Source organism: Penicillium canescens, assembly GCF_028828765.1.
Source record: "Penicillium canescens strain IBT 15451 chromosome Unknown utg000002l_segment0_segment0, whole genome shotgun sequence".
Classification (NCBI taxonomy): domain Eukaryota; kingdom Fungi; phylum Ascomycota; class Eurotiomycetes; order Eurotiales; family Aspergillaceae; genus Penicillium; species Penicillium canescens.
The window spans coordinates 5,650,391-5,674,867 of NW_026703964.1; the positions used below are offsets into that span (position 1 = coordinate 5,650,391).

Below are 24,477 nucleotides of genomic sequence, written 5' to 3' on the forward strand. Positions count from 1 at the left end.
AATAAATTGGGCTTTGTTCTCAAACCATCTGAGACGCTGAAATGAGCAGGGGACAGTGAACCAGCAAAGGAAAAGAAAACACAAAAAGCAACGCAATGCCTGAAAAAAAGAAAGTGTCCCAAGCCACCCTACACTGTGCAGAATCACTTCAGAGGGCCTCTCCATTTATGCTGTCTCGGCTCGGCTCACAGCGCGGCTGGGTCATCCTGCTGGCCATTGTCCTGGTGCTCATTCTTGGCAGGGCTCTGCTCCTCCTCGTCCTCCATGTTATCGAGCTTATGTCGGAGACGAACAAAACGCATCCGAGCGGCAGTTGCTTTGATGCCGAGCTGCTGGCCAACGACGGCAAAGTCGACCTGCGGATGACAAATCTCAAGTTAATCATATTTCATGAAATTAAGATAGTACTGTAAGCTTACCTGGGCGTCAAGAGACTTGAGGCACGTCCAAAGAAAGAGGAGGTTCTTGTCGGAGTCAGACTTCGAGGGGCTTTTACCAGCAGATGTTGAAGCCTTCGCGACCTTCTTCGGGGTTGCGACTTTGGGTCCCATTTTGGAGTGGGTGATGGGTGGCTGAGTACAATCTTCGTTAGATGTCTCTGTAGAGGGATGATCAAGCATGAAAATCAGAAGCATGAAAGTGTTTGCTGTGGAAGGGAATCAAGTGAGAGAGAGGGAAACGAGGACGAAGGTCCTTTTTATATGTCTGAAGTGCTGAGCAAACGATTCAAACGATGTTGAGGAATCTCATGTGAAGAACGCCAGGGAAGCTGGATGGGGTCAGTTCAATCACCTCATGCGAGAAAGCTGTTCTCTGGAATAGTGGCTGGTCTCACCACGCATTTGGTAGCATATCTACATCGCTATTTTACTTAATTGACAAATAATGACAAATACGACTCGAAAGCAGACAGCACATGTACATTGTAAGCGGAATACAAGAAGTCTTTGCTACTACACTTTTCGTAAGGACATGTAGACTCAGTGATGGATGATTCAAATTATTTGATCTGCAGAAAAGCAAAAGCAAAAGCAAAAGCAAAAGCAAAGGCAAAAGCAAAGGCAAAAGCAAAGGCAAAAGCAAAGGCAAAAGCAAAGGCAAAAGCAAAGGCAAAAGCAAAGGCAAAAGCAAAGGCAAAAGCAAAGGCAAAAGCAAAGGCAAAAGCAAAAGCAAAAGCAAAGGCAAAAGCAAAAGCAAAAGCAAAAGCCAGAAAACACAACCAGCCATGACAGTTCTCCACAAGGCCCTATGATATCGGACCTCACTTCCTCCTTGTAAACGGGCATTCAGCCCTCATCGGTCTGTTGGACTCATAGCTGAGCTGCCTCATCATCCTCCATCTCCTCCTTCACCTTGCGCTGCTCGTGGCTCTCGCTCTCAGGCTGGCCGTTGTCCTCAAGCTCAGTCTTAGCAGTGCCCTTCTGTGCCTCGTTGTCCATAGCTTCGATCTTGGATTTCAGACGCATGTAGCGCATACGGGCGGCATTGGTCTTGATGCCGAGGCCTTGAGCAACTGCCGGGAAGTCAAACTGTATGTGGACAACGTCAGATATTCTATATTTCATCAGGGAAACGATACAGTTTTGTGCTTACTTGAACTTCTGCAGTCTTGAGACAAGACCAAAGAAAGAGGAGGTCCTTGTCGATGTTGGCGTCCTTGGGCTTTGTGGCCTTGCTGGGAGTGCCTTGGGCAGAAGAGGGCTTGGTAACCTTCTTGGGAGTGAGGGTTTTGGCCATTTTGGCGTTCGTGAGGGAACAACGTAGAAAGTCCTGTAGGAAACTTTTGGAATGGATAAAATGATGGGATGGAAGGGATACAGCTGCTTGGCTTGGAAAGCTAAAAGTATGTTTGGTTGGGGGAAAAGGAAAGAGAAGTCCGACGAGGATGAGGCTGATGCTTTATAGCGCTGAGAAACGACGGCAAGGGCCGTTAAAACTATTACTACTCTCATGAGATTAGGAAGGATATGAATTATGAATGAGTTGTAAACGGACTCTTGGTTTCTCACCATACAAAGTCTCATGCAGTAACGCCCTCAATGATTACTTTGATCACACTCTCCTTTCCCTGCCGCACCAGTTCAAAAGCATCCTCGGCCTGTTCGAACTTGTATCGATTAGTGATAAGTCGCTTCACATCAATCTTGCCACTGGAAATGAGATCAACAGCTGTTGAGTAGCACCCAACTGTGTAGCGAATAGAGCCTCTGATGGTCAAGTCGCGAATGCAGGCAGTGGTGATGGGGAAGACGACATTCTAACAGTAAAATAAGCATTATTCCATCACCATAAGACGTAGCATCCGACTCACCTCTCGTCCCATTCCAGCTTGCACGTAGGTGCCCCCTTTCTTGGTAAGATGGACGCCTGTTTGGATACATGCCTCAGCTCCTGTGGCTTCAAGTACCACATCCGGCCCTTCGCCCAGATCGAACTTCTCCTTCATAACCCTTGCCAGCTCCTCGCTCCAAGCACAGCTGTCCTTCCCATCTGGCTTAGGAGGCGGCACAAATACATCGTCGGCACCAAATGTACGTGCAAAATCCGCACGCGATTGACTGATATCCACACCGATCACTTTCCGAGCTGAGTACGCCTTGCTCACTGCCTGACAGAGCAGACCGATAGGACCACATCCAAATACGACGATCGTCTGATTCGGTCTGACGTTGCCTACTTTGGCGATCTGAACTGCTACTGCGACTGGCTCGACCAGTGCACCCTCTTCAAGATCCATGTGGGATGCCAGCGGGTAGCAGAAGTCGGCCTGCGTGATATAGTATTTGGAGAGGGTTCCATCATGGGGAGGAGTTGCTGCAAAAACCGTGTCTGGACACAGATTATACGACCCGCTCCGACAATAATCACAGCTAGGCACTATCAGCCTAGGGATACGAGAAGGTCGACACGATGCCACTTACTGTCTGCATGGCACGCCTGGTTCGATCGCGACTCGGTCTCCGATTTTGAGGTTTTTGACTGCAGATCCAACCTCTACAACGGTGCCCGAGCTTTCATGCCCGAGAACAATCGGAGATTCAAGGACGAAGTCTGTATGTACCGAGTCAGTCTTTTCTTCGTCAATTTTTGCAGCACTTACCTCCAATCCGTCCTCGCTGCCAGTAGTGCACATCACTTCCACAGATTCCCGTCTGCGCGATCTGCACCCGTACATCCCATGGGTCTTTCAAAGTTGGAACTGGACGGTCTTCAAAAACGACATCCTTGACAGCTCGAAGGACGAACGAGGGGTTTGTTTGTGGTGGGCTGCCCATGATCAGGTTGGGAATCAAGACTTGGAAATTGTTGAAGCATGAGACATCGCGGGGGCTTGCTTTTTACATTATTCTTCGACTTGGGTACTTTGCAGATGTACTCCCCCGCCGTATGACACTTATCCCTACGTGGAGCACCCGCTCCGCTGACGGAGGATCCACCCCGCTCCCAATGCCAAGTCTTTATTGCACTTCAAAGTTGTCTGCTTTCTTTATTGGTGTTTTGGCTTTGAGTTCGAGACAAATTGTAAGCGTGGCAGAGATAGACCCCGGTCACCTCGACTGCCAATCAGTGAAAGTGACCGGAAATGCGATGAGCAGTCCAAAATATGTCCAGATCCCATGTTGGGCGTTTAGGTTGTAACTTTGTATAGAACTTCATCTCTAGGCGCAGAAAGTATCCGACCACGCACTTTCGCAAGATGTAAGAGGCTTAAGCTTTTATTTTACTATAATCTTATTGCTCTATCGACAGGTGTAACCCCCATCAACCACAACATCACATCCCGTTGTGTATGTGCTAGCATCACTTGCAAGATACAGATAAACACCCTTCAGTTCCCGAGGATCTGCATCTCGCTTCAGAGGTGTGAGACTGTACCATTCCTCCTTCATCTCAAAAGGACAATCTCCACTGATTGCAGTGTCAACATAGCCAGGGCTCACGCAATTGACACGGGCAAAGCCAGCCCATTCCACAGCGAGCGACTTGGCCAAATGAATGACACCTGCTTTACAAGCATTGTAGCATGCCTATACACAGTCAATATTCTTCTCCCGAAACCATCGAGTTGCTCACCTGTTGTTGTGGGACATTGGCTGAATGTCCTGACATGGAGGCTGTGAAAATCATATTCCCTGATCCTTGCTTGCGGAATATCGCACCAGCAGCTCGGGCACTGTAGTACGCGCCTGAAAAATCCACATCTACCACGCGCTGCCAGTCTTCCAACTTGTCATCTAAGCCGCCTGCTTTGGAGGGAATCCCTGCGTTGGCAATCATCACGTCGAGTCTACCAAAGTCACGCACCACTGCTTCGGTTGCGGCTTGGACCTGCAGGAATGCACTTAGGAAATTTCCTTCGTTATTCTTTTAGATTGACAAGACGTCGGCTAACCTCGTCAAAATTTTGCACAGAGCACTTGTATGCCTTCGATTTTACTCCAAATTCGTCCGCGAGAGAAACAGCCAGCTGCTCGGCTTGGGTCGAGTTGTTATACCACAGAGCAACGTCGGCACCGGCCTCTGCCAGAGCCCGAGAAACCTGATATCCAATTCCACCAGAGCCGCCGGTGATGATAGCAACTTTCCCGTGCATCTGGAACATTTTGAAAACGCTGTCCGGTAGCACTGGGGCTGGGCAACGGATGCTCTGCTTGTGAACCATGTTAAAAGTGACAGTGGGGGAGGGAAGGGCTGGTGCGGATGTTAATTTTTTTGATCAAAATGCCATTCCTCCCACCCTGTGGCTTCATATAGGCTCTCAGAAGACGACCCCGGTGTCCAGCCGCATTGTTGCCGTCCGGACATGGAGACATTCGTCCGTCGAATCCAACAGTGCCACTGTAACATTACTCATGGAAACTCCCATTGAGGTCCATCTCGGCATCCCAAGTTACGAGTGGTCTGATCTTCATGTCGGATCCCGTCAGGGACGGACACAGTCTCCGTCGACCGGACATGGCGATCCGCGCGGGGACAAAGAAAGACGGCAGAGCCCAAAGACAGGAGGAAGTGTTTCAACGTCATGCTGCAAAGATTACCCCACGGGGAAGACATGCGACCTGCTCCACTCCCATCTAGGCCAGGTTAGCTGGTTCTGTCTATGCTGAGGCGCCATTGGCCTTCTATCCCTGCATGCCGAGGAGGTAGACCGGATATATGAGAGTCCTTGTCCCTCTGAATGCTCATCGGTTTCGATTCCAGTCTGCATCTTTGACCCGGCACCCATACCACAATGAAAAACCAAGATATCGTTGGTGAGGCACTGGCTTCAGTCCTGCCTCAATATGATCGTCCTTGGTTCAGAGTACCGCACCTCTTAGAACTCAATCTCATTCTCATCATTCCCTTGCTGTCGTCAGCTGTGGCTGGATATGATGGTAGGTAATTTTCCTCTATTACCTGAAGTATTGGGTAGCTCATCTTGGATAGGATCCCTCATGAATGGCCTCCAATCTATTTCCGAATGGAAGCAGTATTTCGGTAACCCATCGGGCTCAATACTCGGTGTCGTCAATGCAGCGCAGTCTATTGGAAGTGTGATCTCGTTGCCCTTTGTTGGAATCTTGTCCGATCGTATTGGAAGACGCTTGACGCTGTTGTCGGGTGCCATCGTGATTGTCTTTGCGTCAATTATTCAGGCTGCATCGGTGCAGTATGGAATGTTTGTATTCTCTCGTGTCTTGGTTGGCATTGGCTCCATGCTAGTCGTGCAGCCCTCTCCGATGCTCATTACAGAGCTAGCATACCCGACTCATCGAGGCAAGTATACCAGTGCTTTCTGGACTATGTACTATCTTGGTGCCATATTAGCTTCGTGGACAGCTTATGGTACCCAAAAGCATATGGCATCTTCAGACTGGAGCTGGAGGGTCCCCTCGATCATTCAAGCTGGATTTCCCATTGTTCAAATCTTGCTCTGGTGGTTGGTCCCAGAGTCGCCTCGGTGAGTTGTATTTTTGGGAGGGTCCGCATGAACAGTATACTGACATATAGAATTTAGCTGGCTAATTGCAAATGGAAAGAGAGAAGAGGCCGAGGGACTACTTGCTCGTTTTCATACAGCCGGAGATATAACGCATCCTTTGATCCAATTCGAGATGGCTGAGATCGTCCGTACCATTGAAATGGAAAGCCAGGCCGCGGAGACCAAATGGTCGTCTCTAGTCAAGACTCCAGGTAATCGAAAGCGCACTTTCATTGCAGTTTGCGTGGGTGCCTTTGCGCAATGGAACGTGAGTGTCTTCTCGGTCGCACCAGTGTTGTCGTCGACTAACCTCATGCCATATAGGGCGTTGCGGTTGTATCTTACTACCTCACCCTCGTCCTCGACACTGTCGGAATCAAAGACTCAGATACTCAGACTCTCATCAACGGCCTATTGCAAATATTCAACTTCATTGCAGCGGGAAGTGGTGCCCTTCTTGTCGATCGACTTGGTCGTCGGACATTGTTCTTATGGTCGGCAGCAGGCATGCTCCTTTCGTTCGTGATCTGGACTGCATGCTCTGCCGTGTTTGATAGTACACAAGCCAACGCGCTAGGCTCGACGGTGATCGCATTTGTGTTCATCTTTTACTTTCACTATGACATCGCTTATACACCACTTCTCCTCGGTTATCCGACCGAGATCTTCCCCTTCTCCATTCGCAGCAAAGGGCTGACTGTGGAATTGCTGAGCGTCTATAGTTCACTTATTGTATTAGCATTTGTGAACCCGATCGCACTTGATAATATCGGGTGGCATTACTACATCTTCTTCTGCTGCTTTGATGTTGTGGTGCTGGTTGTAACTTGGTTTGCATTCCCGGAGACCAAGGGATACTCCCTTGAAGAGATCGCCGAGGTGTTTGATGGTCCCTCGCCTGTGACCAGTGGAGCTATATTTGATAAAGCAGTGAACTTTGATGGGAAAGGAGAGCATATTGAGCATGCTGCCTAGTTTGTTTCTTTCGCTGGCGTATCGTGAAGACTTGTATACTTAAGTTATTATAATAGAATGCTAATCTCTTTGCTCTGCATGATCCTCGTTTGATAATTAGCATATGCCGTCTTTATCTATAGAAGTGGTCTTATACTGAGGTCAACTACAAGCTATCATTGGCAGTGTTAAACTACCCAAGGCGTTTATCGGAAGAGCCTTGCTACATAATATCACTTCCAGCTCAAACCATCTGACCAGCAAAACAGGCAAATCACAAGAAATCCGGTTTTCCGTGTTTGACGCGCAAGTCGGACATCGTCGCCCGCGCGGACAACAGCCTCCGGTCGGAGTTGACCCGATGAGGGGGACACAACGTAACGTTTCGGGCTTCAAGTTCAAGCGATTATCTTCATATTCTTACATTTTATACGCTTGAAACGTTTGAAACACGCCAAAATGGTCCTTTCACAACCCCCGAACCAGCATGTCATGAAAGCGTTCGACCTCACCGGCAAGGTTGCCGTGATCACTGGTACAACACACGCCATTTGGAGAAATATCTCTAACAATTTGCAGGCGGAGCTCGCGGAATCGGACTAGAAGTCTCGAAAGCATTGGCTGAAGCTGGAGCTAATGTAAATTGCCCTTCCCCTCTGTCGCCAGAACTCCAAGCTAACAGATGATCAAGGTCGCCCTGATCTATAACACTTCCAAGACCGCCGATGACATTGCAGCCAAGATTGCAAGCGCCAACAACGTACGCGCAGCGGCGTATCAGGCTAATGTGGGCATTCAGTCTGAGATTGAGGCCGCCGTGCAGCAGGTCGCGAAGGATTTCGGTAAACTCGATATCATGGTTGTGAACTCCGGTATTGTTTCGTCTATTGCCGCTGAGGACTACACTACCGATCAGTGGAGCGAAATTATGAAGGTCAATCTGGACGGTGCTTTCTATTCTGCTCAGGCGGCTGGGCGCATTTTCAAGGCTCAGGGCTATGGGAATGTTATATTCACAGCGTCGGTCAGTGCGACTTTGGTTAATGTGCCCCAGAAACAGGCTGCGGTAGGTGTTCCGATTATAGCTGGTTGATTTTGCTAATTATTGGCAGTACAATGCGTCAAAGGCAGGTGTTGTGCAGCTGGCCAAGTGCTTGTCCGTCGAGTGGGTTGACTACTGCCGAGTGAACTGTATCTCGCCTGGGTTCATTGCTACCGACATTCTGGACATTCATCCCAAGGAATGGCAGGAGAAGTGGTTCAGCATGATCCCTGCTAAGAGAATGGCGGAATGTTACGAGTTAAAGGGGGTGAGTATTTACAAATCTCATTGAGAAATTTACTAACTGTCTTAAGGCTTATGTGTTCTGCGCCTCCGACGCTTCCAGCTATATGACTGGTGCCAACCTTGTTATTGATGGCGGATATACCTTGCCTTAAGGTACAATGTGGTCTTTAGCCAAAGTAAATAACAAATTAAAGCCTAATTACCTACAGCAGAGGTTATAAACGTGTATACAGTGCCGCTGATGAAGGTTTGGACAGTACACGAAAGCCTCAAAAGGAGTACGCCATTTCATGCATTTGTTTTCACCCCCTTTTTATCTAATTTTTGCCCATTTTCGCGTTCCTCGGGTTAATCATGTAGATTGTATAAAGATGTGGGTGTGAAAGGCCTTATGGCCTATGACTGGTGCTCCTTGTAGGAGGTGCCCGTTGGGCTTTCATATATCGATTCCTCCATGGAGACAGGAGGCAAAAATTCAACACACTTTATACACATAGCATTTCAGTGTTCCTATACACCGTATAATCTACTCAAAGCCCGGCAGTTGATTCATAAAGTCCAAAATGGTTGATTCCTGTCTGCAGATTGTTAATACCGAGTGGAATATATCTGTAGCAGAACACAAAGACTTACAGCGTTGAATCCGTGCCGTCCAATTGCGCCATTTCCAATGTTGGCCACATCAATGGGTACAGATTAGCGAGTTGCGTTTGCGGCGACTCTTCTGTTGGACCCCAACCATCAACAGAAGGATTAAAGTATGACCCACACAGAGAGCGAATAACTCCCAGACAACGAGAAGCTGTGGGATTAAGCCGTGTCATTGATTCAAGCACATGCATCGCCTGGGTTATTTGATCGCGCCAGCCTGTTGCAAGCGCACATTGTGGGTCGTTGCGTAGACAGATGACTGGGATGAGAACTGCCTGGAACAGAAAATACAGTCCGTACCAGCAGGCCATCATGCTTTTCTGCTCCTGTGCCCAGAATGAAGAGATAAGTTGTACTGACTCCCGAGCTGCATCTAAGCAGCGCTGGATTGCAATTTCCACTTGCATGCCATTCTCTTGAACGGTAGATGCTCCTCGTTCTGGGCGAACCATCAGGCGTCCTACTAGAAAAGGGCGGTACATTAGGATACGGAAGTTTCGATATCGCCAACATACAATGGAGTGACAGAGTCGGAACTTTGGTGTTTGGACAACGTTCTCTTGGAAGAATGCCGGAATCCTAGCAAGCCAGTGTCCAATCAGTCGGTCATCCAACTCAATAAGCTCATTTGCTGATGGAAATGGCGATGATATGATCCTGGAGTAGATCTGACTCGAGGCCATATGGAACGTTGCCTGTGCTCGTAGATGGGTGTAAACAGTAGTTTCGTTGGCTGGCTGTGGTATTTGCTTCGTTCCAGACGTGACATCCTGGGTACGAAAGTCAGAGACACCAGCATCAGTCATATGGAGGGGTAACTCACACTGTCATGTACGTTCAAAGGAAGTTCAACTTCAATTCCATCGTCGGGGAAATCAAGAGGTCGGGAGAAGGTGATGATGGCGCCAACGTCGAATATATACAGACAATACCATACCCGCCGCCTCATTTCAATGGTAAGCAAATTGGTCTCCCAGGTCGGAAATTCTTTATGCAGACCAATTCCCATTGCAATGCGACGTGCTAGTCCCATATAGTTATAGCCAGAGTTTGGCTTATTTCTCTTCTGCATATAATTTGAGATGAGAGTCAAGGCTTGCACAAGTAGCAGGTTTCCCGTCTCCAGCATATCGATAGAAAGCCGTGCCTTAGCAGCTTCAAACAGACCAAGGTCTACATCAGTAGGTTGGGTTGAAGCAGTGAATGCACCCACTGCGGCCAAAACAAACAGTAGGACCTGCCAGGCATTACCTGTGGGTCGAGGAATGACTTCCATGAACTGAGCCCGGAATTTAGCCTCGTGTACTATAGGATAAGATTGGTGGTACAATGAAAAGTATGCATCCACAAATGGTTCTAGTTGGGAGAGAGACGTCAGGGAGAACGGAATGCCACAAGGCTGCCGGCTTGATCCTTCAGGGTACGGCCTTGAATTATAGTCTTCGCTGTTCGATTGGGTGTCTGTTATCCGCAGTAATGCGGCTCCAGATGCGACGCCTACCTCGCTGTTAGAAAAAAGCTCATAAACATGTTCTGGGCCATACCTAGATAGCCGCTTTCACTTGAACTACTTGTCAGACTAGCCATACCGTCGACAAACCTATCGCCTGTGGCCTTTCCCGTTCGTTCATCCCATTCAAAATTACTGGATGACGGGGGAGATTCCAAGGACAAGCCTGATGGCCCGAGGGGCGAGGCTCGGAGGGCCCTAGTGACTGCCTTTCTGGTGCTCGCTCTGAAGGGCCCGTGACAGGCAGTATGGGCGCATTTGGAGTCCTGGTCGGAGTGTAGTTTTGAGATGTGATATTGGGAGTACTGACCGCAGCAGACCCAGTCCGACCGCCAGACACTAGCCCGGCATTCCGAAAATGCTGTGCATCAGAGCCTCTCGGGGGCTGTAGCAAAGCTCTTTCAGGTCCTCCTGGCTCTGATGCGAGAGCATGATCCAAGTTTTGCTCATCCGGAACAAATCGCTGCAGCAATGCTTTTGTTCGCGCCAGCTCGCTTTCCACCTCGGTCAGGTAGCGTCGAGTCAGAGGCGTTTTGGTTTGTCTTTCATAGACACATCTCCGACCAAATTTGTGACATAGGACACACACTGGGACAATTCGGTCACACTGCGAGTCGGTCAGCTTCTGTAGGGAGAGCTTCAAGTTCTTGGCGGCACCTTGGACTTCCTCCGGCGGCATTCCTTGCATGCTTGCTCTGCTATGGGGCGCTGACGGCTTTGTAAATCAGCCCTTGGGCTCTGTGGGGGTGATTTAGTAGCAGACATGAGAGCTTGCAAACACTCTGTACATCGTACAAGTACATCATACAGTGCGTCTCTAGGTTGCGGGGAGCAGAGTGGATACGGAGAAGGTCCGACAGAACGGACACCTCAATTTGAAGGCATAAACTGTCATAACTTAAGTATCCATTCTACAAGCATTCCTCTTCAATTTCAGTCAATTTATATGAATTTGCGCGTGAAACAGCTCGTTCTATACAGCTAGAGAGGCGGTCGCATAAGTCGAACGCGGCACTCCAAAAGCACGAGCAGCGAGAAAGATAGAGCTTATTTCTTGCTTCTTAATATCCTGGATAACGTATTTCACTACCGAGTGGATCACACCACCGAGTGGATCAGCTCCCACAACCTAGTAGATTTAAATGCATTTATCTCAACCAAAACGCCATTAAATTCAATAAATTAAAAACGAGGTCTATTTGGACACGCATTTCTCTTATGACCCTCGATTCCACATGCTCCACACTTCGGTAAGGCCCTCGTACGTGGCTGTAAAGGTGCCGGAACCGGTCCTGCCTGGCGGGGTATTGGTGCTATAATTGCTTGCTCCGGCTGCATTGCTAATGTAGAGGCCTCTAAAACAGAGAGGCCTTCTTCGGAAGCTATTTGCCTTTTAGATCGAGTCCTTTTTCGCTTCTTCGTCTCGTTTGCAGCGCGTAATTCGCTTACTTCTTTCTCGAGCAAAGCTGCCGATTGCATCGTAATTTGGCAGGCCTTCAAAACCTGATCAATCGCGGAATTAAGCGGGCTCGGTAGGCTTTTTGAGCGCTGTTTTAGCAAAGCCTTAATTAACGAAGCTTGTTTTTGTAATTGGACGTAGTTCGACGGCGTTTTTGGCTCCCACTCGCTTCCTCGGCTCGAGGGGGTGTCGGGGTTCGAAGGCGAATATCGAGCTTCGAGATCACTCGATCGGGATTATAAGGCATTAAACCGGTAGCGGCGAAGCTATTCTTAATAGTCTCCGATTTAAATGCCTCAATTCGCGCGGACGGGTAGGCTTCGAGGAAGTCTAGCTTATCAATGTGGTTGATTCTAGCCCGCATTTTTGACTTAATAAGCCGACTATACGCGCGCTTTAACACCGCAAAACAGCCAATATCGAGAGGCTGTAAAAGGTGAGACGAGTGCGGAGGCATACAAATTGCGATAATATCGTTCTTTTCGCAAATTCGATCGAACTCCGCGGTTAAATGACTTCCGTGGCCGTCGAGTATCAAAAGTCTATACTTCCCCTTCGTACGCGAAGAAGTAGACGGAATAAAGAGCTTTTCGAGCCACCGAAGGCCAATTTCATCGGAAGTCCATCCATTCGGACTAACCTCGAAGCGCCAATCCTCCGGGAGGCCGTCGAACCAAGATTCGATATAGGCTTTGCCCTTAAAGATCACGCACGGAGGAAGCGCCCACCCCGAAGCATTTATACATTCAATTGTAGTCACCCACGCGCGATTTCCGGGCTGTAAAAGTGCTCGGCGACCATAGTATTCCCTTCTCGTAATAACCTTCGCTGTCGCAATTAAGCCCATTGCAAAACCAGTCTCGTCGAAGTTATAGATATCATCGGGATCGATACCATAGGAAAGGACTGTGTTTTGGACGAGAGAAAACCAATCGCTAATAGCCTTCGGGTCTTCGCATTGCGCACGATCGAAATTATACCGTTTTGAGAACCGAGATGATAGGATTGGATGCCTTTTCACGAATTTTGTAACCCAATTTTCGCCGACCGAAGTAACCGGGGTAGATCCACGCGACGCGAGTAAAATATTAGCCATTTCTCGTACAGTAGACGGCCGAGGGGCTGATCCACGAGAATCTATGGAGAGTATCCATTTTAGAAGCGTTTCTTCTTCAATTTCGGTCAATTTATGGCTATTAGCGCGAGTTTCGGAGCGATTTGTGAGGCCGTTAAGGCGGTTCCGTAAAGAAGAGAATGGTACTTCAAAATAACGTGATGCTTCGCGTATAGAGGTGATTTCTCGCTTTTTAATAGCCTGGATAGCTAATAAGATCCTACCCTCCTGCTCTACTAAATTTCGAGAGGATTGAGTACGAATTGGTGGCATAGTGGGTGGTTGAAGAAGGAAGGTCTAATAAAATGACGCGTTTTCGCGTCGCTGATCCACTCGGTGGTGTGATCCACTCGGTAGTGAAATACGTTATGCGAATAAGATCCTACCCTCTTGCTCTGTGCGATTTCGCTTTGAGAGCGAATTGGTGGCATGGTAGGTGGTTGATAAAGAGAGTCTAATCAATTGACGCGTTTTTTGATAGGGTGGCGGCTCGGTGGCGAAATACGTTATAACTTAACTATTTCGGATCCTTGTGGTCAAATGTCTATAAAAAGAGGATTCAGAATAGAAGTTTTAATACCAGTGCCTAACTCGAATGCGATCAGGCTTTGTAGATTATATATAGTGAAGAATAATCTCGAACTGCCATCCCGGACATGCGGTGTGTGAGCATTCAAAAATGCATCCCTGAATATGGCTTTTTATCCCTTCTCCCAAAATCCAGAGCACAATTGAGAGAGGGGATAACGTTGCCTGGTTATCAACCTTACTCGTATTTGCTGATACTCGGAGGAAGGTCCTCAATGTGAGTTCCCCAGTCACTCTCCTTGGGCCCAAGCTCGAGCTCAAGAACACCACCCTCAGCAAAGAAGTCATGAGTGAGCCAGTTGTTGGTCCATGGCTTGTCATTCCACTTAGCACTTTGGATGTAAATGGACTTATAGCTGGGGTCAAAGTTGATGTTGCGGATAGTGGCAACCTTGTTGGTGACAGGATTGCGAATGCTGACTTCTTTGAAATACGGCGGAGTGATCAGGTAGACGTCCTGACCGGGGACTGGCCACAGACCCATCATGCTCAGAACCACGAATGAACCCATTGCACCACTGTCGTCATTGCCAGCGATTCCGGCCACAGTAGTGTTGAATTGAGACGGAATGTAGGAATGACTCTGGTACGCAGAGAGACCGGGTCGTCCAGCGTAGTGGTATTGATAAACAGGCAAGAATGCCTGTTCGTCACCTATGTAGAGCAATCCGGAGTCGTGGAGATAACGCAGGCGAGATGTGAAGGACTCGGCACCACCGAGGGTCTTGATTAGAGAGCCCATGTCGTGGGGTGCATAGAAAGTGTACATCCATGCACTGCCTTCATATGTCTCGTGGCCATCGGGGTTAAGGTAACAAGACGTGAAGTTCAACAAAGGACTGCAGAATATCGGATCTTGGTAAGCCCATGTCCCGTTCGGATACCGAGGCTGGAGGAAACCGGTGAAGCCCGTGTCCACGCCTTTGATGCTTGACTTTTGATCGTGCTTGAATACGTGAATCCAGTTTCCGGCTCGCATCGTGTATTTCTCATAATCAGCATGGTGACCCATACCCTTCGCCATCTCAGCAATACAAAAGTCGTTGTACGCATATTCCACTGTCCGTGAGACACTGCGAGTGTGCGTGCCCCGGCCGTATGGATCAATATCCTGGAATGGAATATAGCCGAGGTGCTTCCAGCTGTGAAGACCACCACGCCCTTCGACGTCCCAGTTCGCAGGCTCCACCTCCGCATCCTTGACCACAGCCTGGTAGGCAGTATCCCAGTCGATGCCGTCGACCTTTTTCAAATACGCATCTGCCATCAACACATCTGCGTTGGACCCACCCTGTGTATAGCCCTTGCAAAGGGACATGCGACAGTCGGGCAGATAGCCCTCGTGTCGATATATGTCAATCAAGCTGCGCATCATTAGAGATTGCGACAAGGGGTCAACCAGCGTCAGGAGTGGGTGAATGCTGCGGAACGAGTCCCAAATACTAAGCGATTATCTTGTGAGCATTCTGTTCATGCGCCTGCAGATCAGATCGTCTTACCAGTAGTAGCTGTCATAGTATGGCTCGTCACTCTTCCACAGGGGGTTCTCTCCTGTGTAGTCTTGAGGGCTAATCAATGAGCGGTATGCTCCGCTCCAAAAGACTTCTTGCAGCTCAGATGAAACTCCTTGGGCATCTACGGAAATGACCCCTAGCTTCTTCCGCCAAGCAGCCTCGGCTGCGGAGACGGTGCCCTCAAAGTCGAATTCAGGTTGCTCTCGCTCTGCGTTGGAGCATGCCTGGTCGGCACTTATGAAGCTGACACCCACTCGGGCAAGAATGGTGTCGTCTTTGGGGCTGCGAAATCTGGCAAATGTGCCAGCGGATACTGTGGAAGATGAGTTGACCCCGAGCGACAAACTCGGTTTGCTGAAGTCGACTCCATTATTAGACCAGGATCCTGTTTCACGAAGCTCCGCTCCCTTGAAATCAACGCAGAAATAAGAGTTATATCTGCCAATTCCAAAGCTTGGGCTGAAAGTACCACTTCCAGAAAGCCGACCAGTTGAGCGGTCGACATGAGCAGTTCCGTTTCTTCGTGACTGAGGTAAATCCATCAAATCGACAAGAATAACCGGGCTGAGCGGCTGGTTGGAAGTATTGTTGAACTTGAACCGGTACAAGGCAGATCGATTTGTTGTTGTCATCTCTGCGTGAACACCATTGGCCAATGAAATACCAAAATAGCCAGGGCGAGCCTCAGGGGATTCCCTGTTCCAGGTCACCGCACGATCCCTCTGCTGCCATTTGCACTGATGGATATCATCGCCGGGACAATTCGGTTGCGGGAAGATTGGGAAATTGCCCATCGATGGAGACTAATAGGGTGAATTAATAAACAAAGACAAAATCTAAACACTGTCAGAAAAACCTACGCCGCCGGTTCCAGAGTCGTGCATGTGCGAAAATCCGGTGACAACATTTGTATCATAAGCGAAGCCAGCCTGGTTCTCACCCGACGTGTCTGCAACGGCCTTAGCCATGCCTAAGATTGTTAGTCTTGCGACAGAAGTTTCAATGTATTGTGGATAAACATACCAAATGGCAACGTCGCACCTGCAAATACATGGCCTAAGAAGGTTGTTAGGCTTATTTCCAGACAAAAAAGCTGTGTAGTTCTAAAACGAACCTCCATTGGCAGTTCCGATCAAAGGATCGACATATTTTAACACGTCAGAGTCATCTGTCGCAGCTAGAGCACAAGAGGCATAAAGAGCTGTCGTGAATGCACCAAGAACCCCCATACGGAGGGGATGTTCTGATGGCATGATCAACTCAAAACTATCCACAAACTTGATTCGCCAACAGCTTCGAATTCCGGTATTCAAGAAGACGCGTTGGGAATTTAAGCTACTTATTTACCGATCGGTAATGAGTCGCGGGGGAAGCATTCCCCGATCGGCATGCGGCCTGCCTTTCGAGGAGCTCAGGGAAAGCGCCATCCAGTCACATCGGGGGCTAATTGAGAATGCTTCACTTCCAACCGAGTCACGTAGCATCGGTCGCGGCCAAAGCTGTGGTGTCACATCTGCAGTGCCCTGCAAATACACCGTGTAACGCTTATTTGCTTTCCACTATACGGAAAGGGGCCACGGAGCGGAAAGAACCGCAAAGATGCGCAAGAAAGATGCCTAAACAGTCTTCCAATATAGTATTAAATGACTCGGGTCCCTGGCCGACTGTCGATCATTGAGATCAGGGCGCGGGGCGAGTCAATTACCCCGAGCTGCGGGGAACGTGGTGTCCCAGGGGCAATCCGTGAGTTCCGAGCGCTGGCCCAGTGATGGGATTGAAGCCGACTGATTCTCTTCAATATTCAATGTAACCCTTTCTGCGCTGCTCCGAATTGGACGTGGGACGGTGTATGAGGGGTGACAGTAGCAGTTTGCGATCGGCCGGTCGGAGTGTCGGCTAAATGTCGGAGGCCCATCTCTTCCATATATTTGGATTTTTGATGGTTTGTTGTGAAATTGAAAGTGTTCAAAGAAGACCCATGGTTAAGAGAGTAGTTTCACGCTGCTCAAAGCTTTCTCGGTTGCAGATTTTCATCAATCGCAGTTTCAGGTCTTCGGTTTGATGATCCTCTTGCCATCGTATGGTCAACATATGAAGTCTTTTAAAAAGGACCATCTAGCGAACCATCAAATCAGGTCAAGGGCAATGCTATCCCATGATTTCCCTCTCGTTTCTGTTGGTGGCCTCGGGATGCTGTGTGAGAATGTCGAAGGGCTTGCAAGTGCAGGCTCTCGTGGCGCAAGACTGGAATTGAGATATGCTCTGATCTTTGTGTTCTCGGTTTGTAGTCTCAGATGGTCCTCTCTGAGATTCGCTTGGTCCTGGAGCAGCGATCGATATGATTCGATCTCTTTCATCATTAATCCCAGTTGATTCTTGAATTGCAGTTGGGCAAGCTGGTCAGTCTGAGCCCCTGGGAGATTAAGATATTCCAGAACCTGGGGATACATTTCTGCAACAGGAGGCAGCTTGTCCGGTGCAAGACCGGAATCGTAGTCTTCGACCCGGTTCAAGCCGGGAGGTGGCATTCGAGAAAAGCTGAAGGTAGGTCGAGGAGCCGCCGGCGAGCCTTCAGCTCTAATTGAGGTGGATCCGAACGGTGAGTCTTGCTTCTGCGGTGACTGGACACCCGAATTGGTGCCACGAGGGCTACCTGAAGCCGAAGGCGGCACGGAAAACTGAGGTGGTGCATGATCCCAAGCCCTCTCCCGGCAAGATGGGCAATAAAATGCATTGGCAGAGCGTACAACATCTGCAAGACATGCTGTATGATAGGATCTGCAGCATGTCTGACATCCGATAAGACTATCAGGAAGACGGCACTCCGAACAAACTATATTGTGAGGCCGTCCAGCACCTGAAAGAAGTTAGCAATAATAGGATCATCTCGGAATTATGGGTAACAAACCAATCCATTCTTGATAGACACGGCCTTGTTCTGGTCTCGATAAAACAGGCTGTGTGGAAGATATCGAGCTCCATCGTATCTGGAAGCTAGCTGGAGCTTCATCTTCAATAGATCGAACTAGTGGCGAGGACATATCCCCTTGACTCAGAGATTGAGGCGTCCGTAGCATGATTAGCAGTAGGTGAAGGAGTGAATGACGACATGAACATGTACAGAAAACGGCCATGATATTCTGCCGGGCGGTGGATACAGTCCCGAGTTTCGGTCGAAAAAAAGCCGCGAGAAGACATCACCGCCTTTGGAACTTGATATCAACTCTTATCTTAGTCAAGTTGGTTGTTTGCTCTGGGATAAGTTTCGATATGTGAATGCGAATGACGTTGCTGTGCTATTACAAAGGGGCACATTCCAATGACCATAACACTTGAGCACTCTTATCGCGATACTATCACGCAACTCAACAATGCCTGGGGTACCCTCCAACAAGGCTTGCGAGCGTTGCAAGAAGAGACATATAAAGGTCAGTCCAAGAGTGTTTCATGGTTTTACTATAATGGGCTCTAACTATTCACAGTGTGATGAGACCCGCCCTCACTGTCAGCGGTGCACCACTGCTGGAGTGGAGTGCCCTGGATATGTTCAAACCCGCAAATTTATTGATCAAGGAGCAACTGTAAGGCGTCGCTATGCTCCATACCAAGAGGCTCATCCCAAATCGAGCTCCGGGGCTCAGTCCTACAAAGTATGTGAAAGGCCACCTCTCCCCTTTCCTTTGAAGTGAGTCCTTATCTTTCGTCATAGGCCACCGCAGAGCATAATTTGGACTCGGCGCAGCAAAGTCATTCACAAACAAGTAATGAACAAATCCCATTTAACCATCCACAAGAACATGATGGCCCTTCCCTTCACCATCAAATGGGGGAGACGAGCCTGGACTCGAGCGATGGCCCAATGAACATAGAGATGACTGGTCCTTCTAGCCGATCAGAAAATCTCCGAAGAACCACACAGCAAGAAGCCATCAATATATCAGGAAACCCGACTGTTTCTGTTCCTACTAACTCCTTAACTGAGCAAAACACTGGATCTACAAAAACGATCCACAGCCCAATTTCACCAACGTCTGGCACGAGGGGGCTGTCGTCTTTTGAGACGGCTTACCTCGGACTATCCAATGACATGCCAGATGATCAAAGGAAGATACCCTCCCAGACCTCACCACATCGAAGTGAGAAAGAGGATTTCCAGGATATCTTCTCGGAACTCATGACCGGAACTGAACACGAGATCGCTTTTCTCACCCGTCATTACTCTGAAGTGTTGGGTCCCTGGTATGTATATATATTTCCCTCTTATTCCACACAGCATCCTAATTTACAATTAGGTTGGACTTGACGGATGCTCAAAAATGGTTCACAGTCTATGTTCCCATACGTGCCATCAACAATCTATCCGTCAAATATGCTATTTCCGCATTATCCGCCAAGCATCTAGGTCGTGTCAAGGGCATCAAATCTCCCACCGGGGGAATGTATACAAGCCCTGCCACAACTGAAGTCTATCCAAATGGCACCCAGGTCGATTGGTATCTAAAAGCTGCCAATTACTACTATCTTGCAGCATCTGATCTGAATAATCTCACTTCGGATGGCTATACCGCCGTATCCAGCTCTGCTGTCTTGGAATCACCGTTTGAGATCGTTGGTCGGTGGTTGAACTCGCGTCAGACTCAGACAAATTTAAGACCTGCCAGTGATGATCCAAACGATGTGCCACTTATTCGGAAAACAGAAGAGCTGTTGGCTACTGCCATGCTTCTGACTATGTATCGGCTTCTGGATGCGAACGGATATGATTGGCATAAGTAAGTAAACCCGGCAGCTTGTTACTTTTCTTATACTCACATCAGGGATAGACAACTTTCGGGAATTCGCCCTATGTTCCAATCACTTCTCAATGTTCATTCAAAAGCATCTGCTTCTTTCTCCCATGGAATCCGGGCTGCATTCTGGAACTTTGCTCGTCAGGACTACCTCGGTTCTTACTTCACTCGATCACCTACACACTTCATTCCAGAGAACCATTCCCTCTGGTGTACTGCCGGGATTTCGATTAATGAGAAAAACGAACTCAACGTTGTCCCGAGCGGATCAACCTCTTTCACACAGGAAGACCAGGCAACGAACGGCTTGACGTGGCTTGTGTCAAAAGTAATCAACTTCCTAGCCAAATCGAAGGAGTCCCAAATCGCACAATGGACAGGCTCCCCACCAGCAAACTCACCTGAAGCTCAAGGCACATCAAGCAGCAGCCAATCATCATATCCCGATACAAGCACCTGGCTCAAGCTTTCTTTCGAATTTCAAACGTGGTTTGATGGCGTCCCTGAGACGTTCCGTCCCTCCGTGAGGATCGAGCACCCGAAGGATCTATCAAGACCCGAAGGGAGCCAGCTTCCATTCCCTGAGATTTTCCACGGCTTAACCACTTGTGCTGCCGCTATGCAGCATTATCACTTCGGGCGGATCGCGCTGCTTCTCAATCGACCGCCAGATATAATGAGTGCACCATCTACGGCTTTTGATCGCTTACAGGGGTATCGAGAGGTTACAAAGGAAGTGGAGTTCCGCTCTCGTGAAGTTTGTGGTCTTGCCTTAGGCCGCCCACACGGTGGTGTGCGGATATTCATGATACCGATTCTCTACGCCGTTGGACAGTGCCTAGAAAGCCCTGAAGAACATCAGATTATTATTGATTTACTACGAGGCGTGGAGGCTGATCTGGGTTGGGCTACTGAGTATGCCGTTCAGAATCTTCAGGCCTCTTGGAATCAATAAATTGATCAGATAATGGGCCCCATCGAGTACATCTATATAGACAATGGATCGGATTTCACTGCCGAACACATAATGTTTTTAGGCTATTAATGCCCTCCTGGTGGTTTGATGAACAATGACGGGCTGAGGCAAACTCAGTGTTGGGAACCACAAAAGCCGGGATCATTGCCTGGAATACGCCTTGATTCTCTCGTCACATAGTGAGGCTCATGAAACTATCGTGGTCCATCGGAAATCAGCCCCGAGGAAGTGTGTGCCTTGGCTGTGCATGATGATGGCATACTGCCACCACGCAACCAAGGATGCTTGTGATAGCACATCTCCCGAAGAGAAACTTCATGTCAATACAAAGGGATTCATTGTTCTATAAAATAAGGAAACACGGTTCTATTGAGTTATAAAAATCCCCAACGGTGACTGTAACTGACCAAAAGACAAAAGGCAAGTATAAGCACGCGACGAATGTCTAACAAAAAAGGAAATCCTTTCATGCGCAAAACCTTTTCCATCCATTGTATGCAATTATGCAACAATTCTGTAAGCTCCTGTGCCAATTGATCATGGACACAACTCTAGTCTTGAAGTCTAATTACTCCCATGATGAGAATGACTGGAACATCTCTCCGGCAGGTCAGATCGCGATGACAGATATCGCTCGACAGGGTCTGGGTCGCCGGAACCACAAGACGACACTCTGCGACCAGCCGCCTTCCTGTCGGACGCCAGTGTCTGCGCGAAGGGCGACAATTCTCGGATCCAGGGGCCTTTCCAGTAGAAAACGTAGATCGGAATGGTGAAAAGGATAGCCATAAAGCCCAAAAATGTGGATGGCCATTCCAGTTTATGTTCTGTGCCCATATGCTGATACACTGTATATCATTAGTGGATATTCTGCTGGAGACCTCTGCAAACTTACTGGGAAGGGAATACATGGCTGCGATACCAGCAAGAAAGTCCCGCGCAAAGCCGTTGCCTCCTGTTGCCGAAGCGGCGTATGGGCCATATGATGCAATCATGTAATCGACTGTTGCCATATAGATCGCATACTTCAAAAGACAAAGATAGTCAGTAATGGACCTCAAAGAGAAGACTGTTGCGGGTTCATCACATTTGCAGTGGCAATCAAACTTGAGAAGATCATGGGTGCAATCCAGTGGACGTGGGGTGGTCCAAGACTCGTCCACGCAAATCCAAACAGACCAATCGACAACAGTGGCGCCACTATGACATTGTAAGTAATGGAAGCAGACTAGCATTGGGCAAAGACTGACCCCATAGCAACCAGTAAAGACGAGCCTCCGGTTGAAGCCCATCTGGATCTCTTTCTTGGATTTTGCAATGTCGACGAATCCATGGCAAGAACGAGAAATAGGCGATTAAGTATCCCACCATAAGTCTATAGAACTGTTAGTATAATCATCGCTCGGGGTCTTTTGCACTCACGGAAGGAAAGCCAGCCCGGTTGTAATCGTAGTGAAGTGCCATTGCTTGTAGACCGGGGTATAAGACTGCAAGAAAGTAAAGATCAGGGCGTCACTGAAGCCACTAAGAAGTGAGAGACACAGGACAATAGGCTCTCGCAGGAACATGATGAAGGGCCGTACCCAAACCATGAATACCCAGCGGAAAGACATGCGCGTCTTCTTGAGCTCATCACCGCTCCACACCATTTCCCCATGCTTGCGTCTCCGCCTCGCCTCTCTTGTGACGAGGATGCTGCATCTCGTCTCCGGAACGAAAAAGTGCATTATTTGCACAGAGCCTCCGAGAATCAGCTGGATCCAAAAGTTCCAGTGCCAGTCCAAGAAGGTCGCCACGAAACCACCAACAACCGGGGCAATGACTGAGCCTGTCACGGAAGATAGCACAATGAAAGCGACGGCATATTGCTGGTCCTCTGGCTCCCACATATCCGCAACCATGCCCAGGGTCACAGAGCCACCGGCAGATGATAGACCACCGAGAATACGGCAAACGACTATAGTCCCAAAGTTGGGAGCCAGCGCACAGGGAATTTGCCAAATATTGACGAAGAACAAGCTCAATTGCATGATGGGCCATCGGCCAAACTCCTCGCTGAACGGGGCCCAGAACTCGCAGCCGAATGCATAAGCAACGAGAAAGGCCATTTGGCCAACTCGCGCGGCTTGCTCAGAGATGCTGAAATGCTTTGAAAATAAAGTGATGCTGCTCGCATAGAAACTGGCATTGAAATTCATTGAGGTCTGCACCATGAAGATGACCGAAATGATGGCCCATTTCTTCCACCATGGAAAGCTGTAACCCAACCTGTCGTAGCATCTCACCTCGCTCAGTTCTGTTTTACGGTGGCCGTCGACCGTTCCATTCTCAATCCCGTTCGAACTTCCGCTTCCATTGGCTCCGCTCCTGCGCTCTTTCTTTTCATGGCTTGGCCTGGGAGTTCCTCCGGGAGAGCGAACGTGGCCGCTGGAACTATCTTGCTTCTCCAGATCTCCATTGGCGTTGGAGGGGTGGTCATCCTCGGAAACCATGGTGAATAGATTGACGGGAATCAGGCGATGTCTTCAGAAAAGCAAGACCCAAGAAAAGAGCCATCCTAGATCGCAGAAAGAGTGGGGGCATATACCAAGTTAAATGCTTTTTCTTCTGTTTGGGAACTACTGAAGATTCTCATGGTAAGTGACGAAGATCAAGCCCACTGCTATAGATCGAGGTTTCTAGTCATCTCCGATTGGTCCGGGGAGCTGGACCCCAGCCCAACCAAGCTTTAACCAAGCTTCTCTCTCGCATGTTTTCTTGTGTGGAGGAGACATCCGGGGGATCATGACTGGGTGTATCGTCATAATTTATGCTTCGTCCCTCCCTAGTCTGAAGATGTGGACACAAGGGTGGCGATAGGTCGCAAATAAACCCCGATAACCCGGAGAGATGCATGAAGCCAGTTCAACGATCTCGCTGGACTTCAGATAGAAACCGAGACGAGATCGGAGCTTCCGGGAATTGGTCCGCAATGGAGTCCCCAGACTTCTTCGTATGGGGCGCGAGTGGCAATGATCGTGACGATTGCGCGTGAAAAGAATCGTAAAGGCGCAGTCGTAGAAAGGAATGCCGCTTCATTGCGAATTGGCAGGTCCTCAATTGACCTGCTCATCGGTGTGTCTGTCAATATGTTAACTAGAATTGTTTATAGTCAAATCAGACGTTGAGAGCTAGTCGAACTCAGTAGTCAATATATCAAGCAATAACGGTACTCCATGAAAAGTGATCGACGCTCCCTACACGATCGGCAATATCACCCACATCAACTCCCGAGTCAACCCCTTTGTCTTTTATCAAAGTCCCAAATTCACTCCGAGGTAGTCTAGAGCTCCCGAGGCAAAATAAATGACGACTCCATACTGTCAGAGACAGATAATCCGGCAGATAATCCACGACTACAAACATGTCCAAGAAACGCCTCTTTGGCAGGGAACACCTCAAACCCCCTCAAACGCGGCAGTCTATCGTTGAGGGATTGCCGGGGAGGGTTATGTGGCAAAGATAGGCGAGTTAATATACTTTTTCAGGAGAGTTTGAGAGGTGGAAGCCAAGGAAATGAAGCCGGTCATGTGGGGGAATCCGGGGTTGAGGTGGGCCGACTATCTATAATTCCGCGTAGTATAGACCCGTCATGGAGCAATATTTCCCCTATCTGTTGACTAGTGCTC

At 48.7% G+C, this 24,477-nt stretch overlaps 11 protein-coding genes across 11 annotated transcripts; 3 read left to right on the forward strand and 8 right to left on the reverse strand.

Moving 5' to 3' along the window:
- Positions 1 to 185: 185 nt before the first annotated feature.
- Positions 186 to 551, reverse strand: N7446_003381 (uncharacterized protein; the record flags this gene model as incomplete). The annotated part of the gene is made up of 2 exons (XM_058512130.1): positions 186 to 356; positions 420 to 551. 2 exons carry the CDS (start codon positions 549 to 551, stop codon positions 186 to 188), a joined length of 303 nt encoding a protein of 100 aa, XP_058377666.1.
- A 759-nt stretch (positions 552 to 1,310) lies between these two features.
- N7446_003382 (uncharacterized protein) lies at positions 1,311 to 1,737 on the reverse strand (the record flags this gene model as incomplete). Its single annotated transcript, XM_058512131.1, has 2 exons — positions 1,311 to 1,529; positions 1,594 to 1,737. The coding sequence occupies 2 exons, from the start codon at positions 1,735 to 1,737 to the stop codon at positions 1,311 to 1,313; spliced, it is 363 nt and encodes a 120-aa protein (XP_058377667.1).
- A 283-nt stretch (positions 1,738 to 2,020) lies between these two features.
- Positions 2,021 to 3,275, reverse strand: N7446_003383 (NAD(P)-dependent alcohol dehydrogenase; the record flags this gene model as incomplete). The annotated part of the gene is made up of 4 exons (XM_058512132.1): positions 2,021 to 2,257; positions 2,312 to 2,870; positions 2,922 to 3,051; positions 3,101 to 3,275. 4 exons carry the CDS (start codon positions 3,273 to 3,275, stop codon positions 2,021 to 2,023), a joined length of 1,101 nt encoding a protein of 366 aa, XP_058377668.1.
- Positions 3,276 to 3,740: 465 nt separating this feature from the next.
- On the reverse strand, positions 3,741 to 4,663 carry N7446_003384 (short-chain dehydrogenase; the record flags this gene model as incomplete). Its single annotated transcript, XM_058512133.1, has 3 exons — positions 3,741 to 4,028; positions 4,075 to 4,365; positions 4,394 to 4,663. 3 exons carry the CDS (start codon positions 4,661 to 4,663, stop codon positions 3,741 to 3,743), a joined length of 849 nt encoding a protein of 282 aa, XP_058377669.1.
- Positions 4,664 to 5,233: 570 nt separating this feature from the next.
- N7446_003385 (uncharacterized protein) lies at positions 5,234 to 6,940 on the forward strand (the record flags this gene model as incomplete). The annotated part of the gene is made up of 4 exons (XM_058512134.1): positions 5,234 to 5,378; positions 5,431 to 5,944; positions 6,002 to 6,233; positions 6,290 to 6,940. The coding sequence occupies 4 exons, from the start codon at positions 5,234 to 5,236 to the stop codon at positions 6,938 to 6,940; spliced, it is 1,542 nt and encodes a 513-aa protein (XP_058377670.1).
- A 438-nt stretch (positions 6,941 to 7,378) lies between these two features.
- N7446_003386 (SDR family oxidoreductase) lies at positions 7,379 to 8,359 on the forward strand (the record flags this gene model as incomplete). Its single annotated transcript, XM_058512135.1, has 5 exons — positions 7,379 to 7,454; positions 7,499 to 7,557; positions 7,611 to 7,985; positions 8,032 to 8,229; positions 8,276 to 8,359. 5 exons carry the CDS (start codon positions 7,379 to 7,381, stop codon positions 8,357 to 8,359), a joined length of 792 nt encoding a protein of 263 aa, XP_058377671.1.
- Positions 8,360 to 8,836: 477 nt separating this feature from the next.
- Positions 8,837 to 11,056, reverse strand: N7446_003387 (uncharacterized protein; the record flags this gene model as incomplete). The annotated part of the gene is made up of 4 exons (XM_058512136.1): positions 8,837 to 9,628; positions 9,682 to 10,363; positions 10,459 to 10,634; positions 10,679 to 11,056. 4 exons carry the CDS (start codon positions 11,054 to 11,056, stop codon positions 8,837 to 8,839), a joined length of 2,028 nt encoding a protein of 675 aa, XP_058377672.1.
- Positions 11,057 to 13,707: 2,651 nt separating this feature from the next.
- N7446_003388 (glycoside hydrolase family 92 protein) lies at positions 13,708 to 16,296 on the reverse strand (the record flags this gene model as incomplete). The annotated part of the gene is made up of 5 exons (XM_058512137.1): positions 13,708 to 14,971; positions 15,029 to 15,846; positions 15,904 to 16,013; positions 16,067 to 16,099; positions 16,158 to 16,296. 5 exons carry the CDS (start codon positions 16,294 to 16,296, stop codon positions 13,708 to 13,710), a joined length of 2,364 nt encoding a protein of 787 aa, XP_058377673.1.
- Positions 16,297 to 17,169: 873 nt separating this feature from the next.
- Positions 17,170 to 18,120, reverse strand: N7446_003389 (PHD finger protein; the record flags this gene model as incomplete). The annotated part of the gene is made up of 2 exons (XM_058512138.1): positions 17,170 to 17,900; positions 17,952 to 18,120. 2 exons carry the CDS (start codon positions 18,118 to 18,120, stop codon positions 17,170 to 17,172), a joined length of 900 nt encoding a protein of 299 aa, XP_058377674.1.
- Positions 18,121 to 18,261: 141 nt separating this feature from the next.
- N7446_003390 (Zn(II)2Cys6 transcription factor domain-containing protein) lies at positions 18,262 to 20,804 on the forward strand. Its single transcript, XM_058512139.1, has 5 exons — positions 18,262 to 18,471; positions 18,526 to 18,693; positions 18,753 to 19,282; positions 19,336 to 19,815; positions 19,867 to 20,804. The coding sequence occupies exons 1-5, from the start codon at positions 18,415 to 18,417 to the stop codon at positions 20,786 to 20,788; spliced, it is 2,157 nt and encodes a 718-aa protein (XP_058377675.1). The 5' UTR covers positions 18,262 to 18,414; the 3' UTR covers positions 20,789 to 20,804.
- Positions 20,805 to 21,373: 569 nt separating this feature from the next.
- Positions 21,374 to 23,301, reverse strand: N7446_003391 (putative MFS multidrug transporter; the record flags this gene model as incomplete). Its single annotated transcript, XM_058512140.1, has 5 exons — positions 21,374 to 21,657; positions 21,705 to 21,834; positions 21,897 to 22,009; positions 22,060 to 22,184; positions 22,232 to 23,301. 5 exons carry the CDS (start codon positions 23,299 to 23,301, stop codon positions 21,374 to 21,376), a joined length of 1,722 nt encoding a protein of 573 aa, XP_058377676.1.
- Between the last annotated feature and the right edge of the window lie 1,176 nt (positions 23,302 to 24,477).

Bases quoted from the DNA above. Each gene is read 5' to 3' on its own strand.
- N7446_003390 (XM_058512139.1), top strand. From the start codon at position 18,415: ATGCCTGGGGTACCCTCCAACAAGGCTTGCGAGCGTTGCAAGAAGAGA. The intron at 18,694-18,752 runs GTATGTGAAAGG...CTTTCGTCATAG, and splicing joins CCGGGGCTCAGTCCTACAAA to GCCACCGCAGAGCATAATTT. The intron at 19,283-19,335 runs GTATGTATATAT...ATTTACAATTAG, and splicing joins TCTGAAGTGTTGGGTCCCTG to GTTGGACTTGACGGATGCTC.